Source organism: Trachurus japonicus, chromosome 7 (assembly GCF_045865225.1).
Source record: "Trachurus japonicus isolate A0001 chromosome 7, Traja_1.0".
NCBI classification, from domain to species: Eukaryota; Metazoa; Chordata; class Actinopteri; order Carangiformes; family Carangidae; genus Trachurus; species Trachurus japonicus.
In genome coordinates this window covers 12,166,681-12,180,648 of record NC_140913.1, presented here as the reverse complement: position 1 = coordinate 12,180,648, position 13,968 = coordinate 12,166,681, and the positions used below count along the sequence as shown (strand labels likewise).

Here is a 13,968-nt window from a genome sequence, read left to right as displayed (position 1 = left end):
ATTTCACTCACTTATTCAATTTTGTAAATAACAGGTTAGGATAATATTTCGATATTCCAAACCGTTTTCTTGAAACCTACAGAAAATCCTTGCATCTGTGGCCTATTTGACACAAACTCCCATTGTTCTTGAAGGAATTTGTGCAATAGCAGCAACCAAACTGAAGCTGCACATCATCACTCTGAGTAATCCTGCAAACTCAAATGACATTTTGCCTGAACCAGAGATGGTACGACAGACATAAAACTTTGATTGAAATGGCAGTGACTCAGTGTTTATGCCTCATTTATTGTTGCACAGTTCATCTGTGTATGAAACAAGACTGAAACCGAAGGTTTGTCGAAATGATCAAGATTTTTGTTTTGTGTTTTCTGTTGGAGATCTGGATTCTCTACTAAATGAAATAACAAACAACAGTTATTAAGTATTGTGCATCCTTGGCACAGGGACATGCTGCCTGAGAGTTTCCTTATTATTCTTTATTTGCCTTGTGATATTTTCAGGCACTGATTGTTTCTTCTCTTCTCATCTTTATCTCTTTTTAAATTTTCCTCTCAGAGCCGACTAAATCCCAGTTTTGCAACAATTTGCCTCAGTGTTAAAAAGAAAGAAAAAAAAAAGACCAACATCGTGAAATGGTTTTTACCTTGTATTGGTGTAGATGTTCAGATTTGTTTTTGAGATTAATCAGAGATTAATCAGAGACAGGAAAAGTTACCCAGAATGCTGTTGAGATTGTTGCCTGGTGCGTAGCATCTGCTGAACAAGTTGACAGTTACCTATTTGTGATGTTTTGAAAAAAAGAAACATGCCCAACAAATCAAAACAGGAATGAACCTGCTGGTCCTGAATTACTGATGTTTCCTTGATCTGTTAAAGGTTTGTTTACTGTACCTCACCGATGGCACAATCACAGGCTTTCTCTTCAACGATGACAAATTGCCACACTTACAGTGCTGATTTCTCATTATTAAGACAAAGTTGTGTGTGCATAATAATTTAGCACATCATATGATTGATAAAGCACGACTTTGTCTACACAAAGCTCCTCTTGTACAACACAAACCACACCAACCCCACCCTGCTCTGCCTCCTTGTCTTTTTTACGAGTGTCGTTTAGCGTCCTTCATACCCTTCATATTGGGCAACGGGTGCTGTTAAGCAGCGCTCCTCCATGGCCAGTAAAGTGAACAGCTGCAGTGAGCGTTATGAGAGCAATTCATCTGGAACATAGTCAGACAAGCGAGGGGTGGAGGACAAGTGGCCCCGCGAGACCCTCCACCTGTCATACACAGGCCTTTCTGATATATCCAGCGTATCGCTTAAGAAGCCTGAGTCCTGTATTTGCTGTGGAGTGCTCATCAGAGGCCGTGTCCGAAATGGTTTTAACCTTTTGTTTATTGTAGATACAAGAAACACGGTGGAGGACATCGAAGGAGCCCTGCTGAAACAGCTGAAGGCCTCCAAAGACACCAGCATCGTCGTGAAGAAGCCGGAGGACGAGAATATTCGCTTCACCAATTATGGTAATACTGTGTGGACTTAACAGGAGAGTGCGGGGATTAATAAAATGAAAAGGGGTTTTAAGTTATTCATGAGGTGATTTATCAAAGGTTTTAAGGGTCCTGAATAGGAAATCTCAGGACTGCAGGCCCAACACACTTTAATGTCTCTCTTGCTTTCTCTAATTTCCTTTGTTCTCTGTGGCTCTGTTGACAGGACTCTCCTCCGTCCCCTTCTTCACCACCACCACCACCACCACCACCGCCGCCGCATCCGTCACCACAGCCGCCCCCACCACCACCACCACCACCACCACCACCACCAGGCTGCCACCAACCACCACCCCTTACTTCACCCGTCGGCCCACCCGCAGGCCCCTCAGACGCACCACCACCGCCTCGGCGCCGGCCACCACCACCCCGGTCCTCTACACCACCACCACGCCTTTCCCCACCACCACCAAGCTGCCTCCCACTTCCACCGTCGCCCACTTCAAGGATAAAATTCCCCACGAGCACCAGAAGCCGTGCGACTCCCACCCATGCCTCCACGGCGGCACCTGCGAGAACGAGGGCAGCGACTTCACCTGCAAGTGTCCGGCCGGGCGAGGAGGCACCGTGTGTGAGAAGGGTGAGCAGCAGGAACTTTGTTCTACAACATTTGTTGTTATTTTGAAATCAAAAGTTTTAAAAATTGATCTTATTTCAAACTCATCTAATAAAATGAGCTGGAACAGACTTTGCCTGTAATTTGGTACAATTGGAATTAGCAATTTCAAAGAAACCACACAGAGAGTCTGACTTTTACACTGATTATACAGCAACTAAGAGGCGCACTACTTTCCATTGTGCCAGTCATGCCTTTTAGCTGTTTTATAATCACTGTTAACCACATCCTCAAGTGCTTCGATACATTTATAAAGTGGCAGAAGCACACTGTTGCAATAGAAAAATCAAACACCAAAAAGACAAATTACAAAGAAAAATCTTAATGAACTGTATTTCTTCTGTTAAGTAGTTTTGTGTAATTGTGGGTTCACAAAGTGGCTGCACAGTGACACCTTAAGTAGCCGTGTGCGTAATGACTTTCACTTGGTGTTATCTGGTCACAGATGTGGATTTATTGGGTCATTTGAAGCTCAACAAGGCAACAGAATTCAGAGCGGAGGACAAAGGTTGTTTCATACCAGATTTTTTATATTTTTTTCTCTAGAAAACTTGAGAACAAAGATTTGAGATGCGGCTGCACTTCGAACTCATCTCAAGTGATTCAGACAGGTTCAGCAGCTCAGAAGTCAGCAGCCACTGAGCCGTTCACTAAAGGCAACTCAGAATCCAATCAGCACCACACAGAAAATCATAAATCAAGGGGCCACTTGAGAAACACAAATCTTGTTTCTTCCCTCTTACCCTACTTTGGGACTTTTTGGGGGGGGGGGGGGTGAAGAGCAAGTTCACGCAGCTGCATCTTAAGATAATTGACACTAATTGCTTTGATGGGGATTAGCTGGTGAGAATCAGTGTGTGTCTTTGAGTTAGAGTGGCTAAATGAAGTCACACGTACGCATACGCACCCTCCCACACACACAAACGCACACAAGCAAAACCACCCCCAGATCAATCAAGTCATTAGAAAACAGGGAGCTCATCAGCTGCCATTCTCCACGGAGAGATGGACAGAAAGACAGATGGACGGAAAGAAAAGGAGCCCGAGGGGGAGAAAATGGATGATAATAATCATAATTGTCAAGTAGCAAAAAAACAAAGGTTTCTTGTGTGTGTGTGACGGGAGAGAGGGTTAAAAGCCCGGCTCCCTCTCTTTCTCAGCCTTTTTCTTTTGATGATGTGTTTCATCAGGCGTCTTGGAGAAAACATCAGTCTTTAAATAAAACCGATAGAGAGGCTTATTTACTTGACATCACGAGCCAGTGACACACCACCAACGCTCACCCTTAATTATGCACATTAAATGCCTATTACGCCACGATAAAGCAAATCACATAATAATGACAGTATTGGCTGGTTGTCTTCATTCCCCCCCAGTGATCAAGTACTACATCCCATCATTCGGAGGCCAGTCCTACTTGGCCTTCCAAACCATGAGGGCCTATCACACCGTCCGCATCGCCATGGAGTTCAGAGCATCCGAGATGACTGGCATCCTGCTTTACAACGGCCAGGAGGGCAAGAAGGACTTCATCTCTCTGGCTCTGGTCAATGGCAGTGTGGAGCTAAGGTGAGTGAGTGAAGACGGGTGACATCATTGTCGGCCGCTGATTTCTGCTCTGTTTTTCTTTTTTGTTCTTTTTTTTTTAGATTATATTTGATGAAACTTTAATGATCCCCGTGAGGAAACGGGGTCATGGCGGCAGCAGCTGAGAGTGGATGTAGATAAGAATAAAACAAACAGAGAGAGCACCAGAGATAATGAGGCAAATAATTACAGCGAGTAAACATGTTGAAAACCACGCTGCCAAGAAATAAATAATGTTACAGAAGCGTTTTGACAGATTTTGCAGGTTAAGGCTGTGACGCCATCCTTTCAGAAATATGTTAGCATTTACAAATAATCCGCTCACATGATCACAATTACAGATGGTGGGAACATGAGCAGGAGGTCCCAATTTGGCATTTCAAATGTTATTTTTTAATTACACACACACAAACACACACACACACACACATACATACAGTATATATATATATATATATATATATATATGTAATGAATTATAGAATTAAAGCTTGAGATACAAATGGGAGGTTCGTATTTACAGATGGAAGCGAAGACGTATAGAAATGCATCCAGAAATGGCTCGCACTTTAAATTAGACTGTCATTTGTTGACTGCCCATGTGAACAATGTTTTTTGTCAACAGCAACAAAAGTTTCATCAGATGAATCTGTTGAAATTAGACACATTTCCTACCAGAAACCTGCAGAAGCAAGAAGTATTGAGCTCTCTCATGACAGCAGAATTACATGACTACAAAATCATTCAGGGAAAGACGGCGTCTGCACAAGAAATGTGAATGAACTAATTAGCAATTCTGCACTGCATATGTTGCGGACCTGTTAATTTAAACACCACACACTTAAGTTATCTTCTGGGTCTCATGTTTCCCGCTGACCCCCTCGAAGCATTGTCAGTTTTTTTTTTTCCCCAACCTGGCCACGTTTGGATTTCTCTATTCACAGTAAAATCAATAGCAACCTAAAGGAGATCATTAGTCACTTGTGCTTTCAAATGGAGCTCTGCCTCAATTCCAGAAATACAGCTGTGAGATTACCACCCACAGCTCTGCAAATCCAAGACGTGGGGAGAAGAACTAATTATTTGTGGCAGATAATTGCTCTCAGGTTGTGCTAATACTACCACATGAGTGGGTGCACATACACAACAGCTCTTTTCTGTGATGATATGGCCTTTTTCTCAACAAATCCCATTAGATAAAAGGTTGAATTAAAAAGAGGGCGTGAAAGACATTTTTAAGTGAGTAACAGCCTCATTTCGGTCTCATAGTTTGGAATCCCAAACGAGATGTATTGTACCCTGTCTGTGTGCTCTCTGATGAGAAACATGGGCAAGTTTCTTCCCGTCATTAGGTTGTGCTCAGACGTGCACGGGTATAAAGTGACTCTTTACAGATATAAGACGTGTTGTCCCTCCATTTCCTCAGGTTCAACACCGGCTCCGGCACAGGCACAGTGATCAGCAAAGTGCAAGTCAGTCAGGGCCGCTGGCATCAGCTGGTGGTGACCCGCAACCGCCGACACGCCATGCTCAGCGTGGACAACGAGCCACATGTCGAGGGCCAGAGTCCACGCGGCACCGACGGCCTCAACCTTGACACCAACCTCTTCATCGGAGGAGTGCAGGAGGACATGAAGCACGAGTACGACCTTCTACCTTACACTTACACAACATTATGATAAGAATCAAGGCAGGAAATTAAACCGTCAGCTGTGATTTGATTAACTGGAAAATTTCAGTCTTCAGCTTTTAACAATGATTCCATGATTCCACTAACTCCAATTTTACACTTCTGTCATGTTTTTGCACAGTGAAGTTGTCTAACATCCTCATCCAGATTAACCCTGTAGGGGGCTCTTCAGGAAATTAGCTCTGGGCCCTTATTGACCCCCAGTTGCTGTAATTTGGCTTAATACAAGTTAATTTACATGTCAACATGTAAGAACAGATGGAGTGAATACTCTTTTTCAGCTGGTAATTGCAGATGCAAACTTGTTTGGTAACATTCACTTTACTAATGCTTGTTGTTAATGAGTTTAGCTGTTGATCCAGCCTTTCATGTGCAGCAGTTCTTTCAGGATTTTATTGTTAAAAAGCAAGTTACAAAGTCATGATGTGCAGTAACTGTTAAAAAAAAGAGTCAAATCAGTGCAGTGTAAGTAATGACAGGTAGCTCTATAACTCAGTACAGACCAGATGTAGCAACATCTGTCTGAGGTGTTTATTATAATGTAACAGGAGGATTTCATATGTGGTGGTTTGGATCTCTCTTGACAACACTTTCTGTCTCTGAGTCGCATGTTCCTAAAGGAACCAATCAGAGGCCAGAAGGATTTAGACTGAGGTAAATATAGGCAAAACTACAGGGAGGGATTCAGGTGATTACAATATCTGTTTTTCAAGATGCATATGTGAATATTTACAATTGTGTTGAATATCTAAGTAATAACGTTTGTGTACCAAGATGCATTGTTGTATTTGGTTCAGCAATAATATGCAGCATCTTCTTGCTCCTTTCCCTCCTCAGCGTGATGGAAAGGACCGGGGTGGCCACAGGTCTGGTCGGCTGCATCCGCTTGCTGGATGTCAACAACCGGGTGCTCAACTTGCAGGAGCACGGAGGTGACAGTCTGTACGGCAGCGGTGTGGGTGAATGTGGAAACAACCCTTGCCTGCCCAATCCCTGTAAGAACGGCGCCACATGCCAGGTCAAGGAGGCTGAAATGTTCCACTGCAAGTGCAGCAAAGGATTCTGGGGTAAGATGCCAAAAAGAGAAAAAAGACTCTCCCATACTGCGGAGGTGTAGTTGAGCAGTTTCCCCAGCAACATACTGGGATTTTTTTTTTACAAACATGGACTCTTGATAAGTTTATTTCATTGTGCAGCAGGGAAGGAAGTAGAAAATATGTTTTATTCATATGTAATTTTCAGACGTCACCTTGTTGTTAATATTATGTTTATATCCCTGCCTGGCTTTCTCTGTGGGGATTCACTGTGGTCATGACTTATCACAAATCCTAAGTAAGCTTGACAGCCTAATTTGACAGTGTAACTCATGCCCCCAGCAGGAGCGCTGGGAGACATTTTGTAAACACCAACATCATCATATCCAAGTGTCCAATGCAGAAAATGAGAGATTAAATGTTGGAGCAGAAGAGAAAACATGGAAACTTCCACCACACGCCCAGTGATTGGCTTTTGGCCTATCTCTTCTTCCACATCCCTTCCTCGTGTCTTTTTCTCCCTCCAGCTGACGCCAACTAACAAGCAGCTTTGAGGAAAAATAGTTTAGATCAGACATCGTAAGGGTCCAGCCAAGCGTTGCCCCTCGCTGGTCGCACTGAACCCTACTGCAGAAAGTTTCACACCAGAACCAAATTAATTGTCAGAGTTAACTTTTATGCTTGAATAGGAGAGTATTTTATACCGACATGGAGGCAGCTCAGCGGTTAGTGAACCTATTTTCTCTAAAAGAGCAATTTACCTTGAAGTGAGAATGTGGATCGGTCAGCTATTGCCTCACATTATTATTACCTTCTATACAGGTGGTGTTTTTATGTTTTCTTATTATTGAGGAGCCTAGGCAGAGGTTAAAAATAACCCTGTGTTATGAAGACGCGTTGCTGTGATCAAAGTTGCGTTGGCAAATGGATGGTGATAATGAGATTTGGACCACTGCCTGCGGACTCACATTCAAGTTAATTTTGTCATCATGTCAATTTAGAAAGTGCCCACGATTGCTGATATCTCAAAGAGAGGGAGAGATTGCTGAAAAAGAGAAGAGATAGGGGAGAATAACTGGGTGGAGGGAGCTGGAGTTGGAGGGAGGACATGTCAGGACAGCCAGATGAATGGGGGAGGTGAGGGAGTATTAGAGTTAAAAAAGATGAGAGAGGAGGAAGTGCTATGAAAAGAAAGAAGAGATGTGGTAGGGAAGGAGTGGAGAGAGTAGGATAAAAGACAGCTTCCAAAAGTGTGAATGAGGAAAAAAAACAGGGCAGCCCTGTGAGCTCAGCGGGGATGGGGGTTCATTAAAGTGCTCTCCTCACCACAGGCTCTGACTGCTAAAGTAATGACGGGTGAATTCAGACGGCCTGTGGCAGAGGGTAAAACCCACCATCCACCAGACACTCCAGAGCCACACTCACTATTGGCCCAGAAACATGGCCGCATAGCAGGGAGGCTCTCCACTGTTAAATCCTGATGTGTAATATTTTCAAATCCTATTAGAAAATGACCTCTATTACAGTGGAAATCCACATACCCCACATACCCCCCCCTCTATTTTTACCCCCTTCACTTTCTCTCAGATGGAATGAAGGAGAAGGTGGTTGTAAACAAAGACGGTGGTTGATGTAAGTTTCATCAGGGGCTTACTCATGATGTGTGTGTGTCCGTCCAGGTCCAACCTGTGCTGATGTCCATGACCCATGCGAGCCCAACAGGTGCCACCCATCCTCCCAGTGCCAGGTGTTGCCCGAGGGAGGCTACAAATGCGAGTGTCCCATGGGACGAGAGGGAAAGCACTGTGAGAAAGGTAAGCTGACTCTAGAGTAGTGTGCATCCACAGTTACTCCCGTGACTTCTTGCTTCGATCTCTCGCTGCAGTGCTCATCAAGGAGCACCAGCATTTTGGTCTGCAGTCAGCGTGAGCACCACCTTCTTCCTTGTAGCCTCTCTTCCTCCGCTTTTCTTTCCGCTCTGTGACATTTCCATCCATCCCCGATCGAAAATGGAGATCAAACACAGACACAGAGAAGGGGGTGGAGGGGGGGGGGGGTGCCTTCAGGGTGGGAGGGGGAGTCGGTGGGCTGCATGCAGGAGTGAGGTAGATGATTGGCCCCGTCGGGCCATTCGCCACATCGACTCAGCTACGCTCGTTAGTTGGTAAGCGGCAGCGCGGCTGCAGCCTTCCTCCACTGCCTCCCCCCTTCCTGCCTGTCCGCCCACAGGTGTTGTGTTCAAACATGTTTGTTGCTGCTCAGCTACAAACATGGCAGAACCGGGCCACGGCTGGGGAAAAGACCAGAGCAATGCTCGCTTGCTTTTGAAGTTCATCATTAGCACTTTTGGCGGTGTCACATTCTGAAGTCTACCCGTGTTTCTTCCCTCCCTGCCTTTGTAGATGTTGTCATGAATGTTTGCAGAAGTTGACTACTTGCAACTCTGAATGAAAGAGAATAAACTATTATGCACATTCCCAGGAAAAAAAGAAACGTGCACCTTTGTACCAAGTGGGAATCCAGAAAAACCAGGTGGGAATCGCCTCCCATTAGCCCCCGAGATTCCCAGTTAGCAGGTGATTAAAGTAAACTGAGGTGAACAAAAATCAATGCTGTGTGAGCAGGAGCGTCTCCCAATCCAAAAGGCTATTTTTTTCACGGGAATCAATGAGATGACTAATCGCATCAGTCCTCTCTGCCCATGGTGATTAATGAGAGCGTCAGTCAGCCGGAGTGTCAGCCCCAGACAGGAGCTGGGAGATAAGGTGGCAGCCAGACGGCCGTACCCTCTGAGGGCTGCATTGAGAACAGTTACAAAGACAGGTAGCTCACAGCCCACTCATCACCAGGCTGAAGGTGAATTAGTCCTAATATAAAGGGCGAGTATAGCAGTGTGTGCACGTGTTAAGATGGACTGTGGTTTCCCTTTCAATTCCACCTGGGTTCATCAGCTCAGCTCACTGCTATACAGTAATATTCCCCATCAAGGACTTTTCTCAATGGTGTTCCAGTAGTATTGAATGGCCTACTTTCCTCTGTGCCTTTACCCTGTGATAGTGTAAATCATTACAATTTAGTGATGAAAGCAAGATCACTTGGACTGAGCCAGTCCTTGAAAAACTAACTGCAGGGGAGAGTATGAGTTTCAGCAGTGTTTTACATTCAGCACCGCAGCTCCATTGAGCCAGGGACCAGCTAATGTTTGTGTGTGTGAGAGTGTGTCCCTGATTCATAGTTCAAGCAGCTGCATTGAAGAGTTAATTGATTATGGGCAGGTCCAGGAGCTTTGACTGCAGCTACAAAGTTTTAAACCGGCTAAATGCTCATTTCAGCACCTTTGTTATCGTCCTTCCCCCTTTTGTTTTGTTTTAGTGCATTTTATAGGAGGTGCTAATTAGGTGAGATTGCTCAAATATAAACAGAATTACCTCAGAGCTTCCTATCGACCTCAGCTAAATAGACGCGGCACCTTAAGTATTGCTTTTGAGACTTTTATTTCCGTCTTGTTTAGACTAAAGCTGTGAAAAGTTCAACTTTTCCCCGACATCGACTCCCTCATACGTCATGTGAGTTTTCCCGGTCACTCGGCTGTTTCAAATGCGTGGACCTCTGGTGACTTATTGATCACTGCGCTTTTTTATTTTGAGTGCAGGGGGAAGCAGAGAAACTCTATGAGAAACTACTTTCTGAGCAGCTCTGTTACTCCAATAGTTCAGTGTTCCTATATGTGTGTGTGTGTGTGTGTGTGTGTGTGTGTAGGACTATTTTCTCCTCTCCTCCTCCATGTTGCATGCCATCATCATTAGCAGTCTTCTGCACAATAGCTAATTAGCTTTCTCATCTCCGTCTGCCTTCTCCATCCTTACTCGACTCGGCTAATCCCAGCCAATTACAAATAAAAAGCTTTATTGCTGGCTACATAGGTATGTGTGTTAGTTTGTGTGTGTATGGATATGTGTGCGTTTCAGCATCTAGTGCCGCACATGCCTGTGAGTGACGGTCGTTTGTGTAAACAGCACCATAAACACAACATACCCCTGGCTGACACTTGAGTGATTTTTAATGTCAAGCCACTTGTTAGAGGGATGGCACGGTGCCTGTCCTAATCACTCCCGACAGCCAGAAACGGGACAACCAGACGTAGGCCCGTTACAAAGACATGAATTTGTAAAAAGGCCTGCCAAAATACAATGGCTGCATTATTTCACAAGTCCCGGCTGTGGTGTTAAACTCTACATGTCTCCAAAGGTCCTTTGTTAAACTGTGGCGGGCTGTGTAATCAGTCTGGCATAAGGGTTTTTGAATTTTTTTGTTGAATATCTGTCAAGAGAAAGACTTAATCCCAAAGGCTATGAAAACACAAATCCATCTCTTTCCATAACGCTGACAGGTCCCTCAAAGATGTACTGACTATCCCTGAATTTCAATTCTGTCAGCAACAAAAACGGGACCTGAGGATGAATATATTCTCTTTGTTTTTTTTTCCAGTGGTTGAGAGGAGAGGGGCTTACATGCCATTATTCAACGGAGACTCGTACCTTGAGCTGAAGGGGCTCCATCTCTACCGGCACGATCTGCGGTAAGTCCCATGTCTCGAAACCCACACAGTCGAGTTGCTGCAGTGTGTATTACCGAACACTGGATATCATGTAGTTTTCATAGAGCTAGTTCTGTGCCCAAGGCAGCGCTCCCTCTGTAAACATGAACTGAATTGACAATGAGGGTTACACAAATAACACCTTATCTAAGCCTTAGCATGTAGAAAGTCTAGTATCTCTACCCAATTTCCATATAGAAAGAGTAGCAGTGCACCTAAAGCAAGCAGATGTGCATCCCTGGTTTTGTCTTGGGCCGTGTGTAGCAGTTTCCGTGACTTTTTGCTTTTTGCTATGACCGCAGTCAAAAGCTCAGCATTACAGTGGTCCTGATGGCCAACGACTCCAATGGACTGATCTTCTACAACGGCCAAAAATCGGACGGAAAAGGAGACTTCATCTCTCTGTCCCTAAACAACGGGATCCTGGAGTTCCGCTACGACCTGGGCAAGGGTCCGGCCACCATCAGGTCAGCATGTCTGAGAGAAATTGACCTAAGTACCGTAATCAACAGAAATCAATATACCGCATGTCATTATACTGTAACAGCCATCTCAATAAAGGCCACAAAAATATTGTTTTTAGCGAAGTTCTGCTCTACATCCATTATATATATTTTTTTAAAATGTTTTGTCTTTATGTAAAGCACATTGAGTTGCCTTGGTATGAAATGCGCTATATAAATAAAGATGCCTTGCCTTGCCTTGCCTATAGTAAGTGCAATGTTTTACTGTGGCTGTTTCTTTACAGGAGTAAAGAACCCATCCAGCTGAATGTGTGGAACACCGTCAACCTGGAGCGCTCCAACCGCAAAGGAGAGATCATGGTGAACAAGAAGGACCCGGTCAAAGGAGAGGCACCGGTGAGAGAGAACAAGCTGGCAAATGCTCATCTTGGTTGTTTTTTTTTTTCCATATGCAGGAATTCTGCTCCATGCTGCTATGCTTAGCTTTGCCTGTGTTTTATATACTGCATTTGTTTGATCATCTCCGCGCTCTTATCACGTCGTCGTTGCCACCACCTCAGATATTATAGAGCTCCTTTCTGCTCGTGTTAAAGTGAGTCAGGCACTCTTGACTTAACCTCCCGTTCCCCTTTTTCTGGAGGTTTTCCACACCACTTCACACTGTGCGGTTTGATTTGTGGAAAATGTTCCACTATCTCCCGTCATCCATCAAGGTAAAAGAGAGAGCTCCAGATGGAGAGGCCCAGGTTGACAAGCTGTCTTAATTTTGAAAGTCCTGTAATTCCACTTTAAAAACAAAAAAAGGAAGAAGAAACTCGCAGCTCGCTGACGTGCTGGAGATAAAATTCTCTGTCGCGAACAGGAAGGAAAAGCTGCTTCTACTGATGATATACAGTCAGTTTTATGAATTCAGCCTTTGAGATGGCGTCTGGGGAGGCAGAGGCAGATAAAGGAGATAGCAGCAGCAAGAGCAGCGTAATGAAACTCTTCAGACCCGCCGCGCCTGGACCAATAAAGCAGGTACATGCTTCCAAATGAAGGCGATCTAATAGTCTGATAAGCCTGTAAGTCATCCAATTATATTAAACAGTGTAATTTGTGATTATGAACATGCACTCTGTCAACTCCATCATCTTCCTCCAAGACGCAACGCTCTACTACTTTTTTTCCCCCGCTCTCTCTCGCTGCCCTGTCCTTCCCCCACTGCCTCCCACCATCGTCCGTATGGTAATTGTGTTTTTACTCCAGCAACACAGGCAGAAAATCTTATTAAAAGAGAAGAAGCAAGGCGAAAGCAAGGATGGGGGAGGGAGCAGAGGACGAGTGTAGAGGGGGCGGTGGGGGGGTGGGTGGGTGAAGCAGCGCAAGGGATGAGCCGAGACTAGTTATGGAGCTCAATACAGAGACCCCCATCGAGTGTGGCTCTCAGCTAATTCTCTCCTACGCCGGCTTTAAGAACGAGGAGGGAGTTGCAGAACGCTTTGCTCAGAGAAGCCCCGCATCACATCAAAGGTGGTCGCACACTCGCACTTATGGATACATATTGCATGCTGAGAGTGTTCATCATATCAAAGATGACTCGGGCCGGCGGCATGATGAAGCGCATACTTTCAAAGGAGCATAGGTACGGATAAGAGAAATAAATAAAAAATAAAAAAGTCTGACTTTACCTCTTGAGTGGCAGTAGTCTGTAAATGAGGTTGGGTTAAGTGGCACCGTTCACAGTCTTTCATCCATGAAGTTTGGAGATCTTCTCTTAATGACACCATCTGCTTCATGCATGGCCTTCTCAGACTGGGTGTCCTATTTGCATTCACTCACTTTAGTGTAAACACACACAGCCTGCTGGGTGTATGTGTATGTATGTGTACAGTGAATGATACAGAAGGTGCATGCGCTCAAGATTTTGTTTATACTCTTATTTAATGTACTTATCTCACTTGTCTGTGCCACGCTGCTGCTCTGGTTGATGCTCGTACAGATGTGTGTACATGTGGGTGAATGTATATGTGTGCGTGGGTAAGGGTGCACTTGCCTACTTTAGCTCCGCATGCCTTTCTCTGCACAGACACTTACTAGTTTTCCCCTAATAACTCTCTTCCTCCCTATTTTCTTTCCTTCTCTATGATGTGCTGTCTGGAAATAAGAAATCACGCAAGGTAATGAGACAAGTCCCAGTCACACCTTCGCCCATATTTCATTTTGAGTCGCTCACTATGTCCTCTCACCCCCATCTCTCTCCATACACAACAGCACAGATTAAAAAAGGTGCTTCTGCAGAGCAGCGGGCAGCTTTAAAGGTGCCAGTTCTGTAGAAAAACTTTGCCATTTCATAAGCCCATACGCACACACGCAGAAGCGGAGATGCTCTTAAAGAACACGGTTTGGCTTTCACCTCGGTCCATCTGCTGTGGGGGCGGAAGGGGG

The 13,968-nt window shown here is 44.8% G+C and overlaps 1 protein-coding gene across 3 annotated transcripts in view; it reads left to right on the top strand.

The window, feature by feature from the left end:
• agrn (agrin) overlaps positions 1-13,968 on the top strand; it is a 253,022-nt gene that overhangs the window by 221,895 nt on the left and 17,159 nt on the right. For all 3 annotated transcript variants that reach the window (XM_085781255.1, XM_085781254.1, XM_085781257.1), the window contains 9 exons: positions 1,407-1,526; positions 1,720-2,133; positions 3,546-3,738; positions 5,183-5,398; positions 6,284-6,513; positions 8,160-8,294; positions 10,969-11,059; positions 11,380-11,544; positions 11,826-11,937. In XM_085781255.1, the coding sequence (XP_085637381.1) occupies positions 1,407-1,526; positions 1,720-2,133; positions 3,546-3,738; positions 5,183-5,398; positions 6,284-6,513; positions 8,160-8,294; positions 10,969-11,059; positions 11,380-11,544; positions 11,826-11,937 (1,676 nt within the window). The remainder of the gene's footprint in view (positions 1-1,406; positions 1,527-1,719; positions 2,134-3,545; positions 3,739-5,182; positions 5,399-6,283; positions 6,514-8,159; positions 8,295-10,968; positions 11,060-11,379; positions 11,545-11,825; positions 11,938-13,968) is intronic.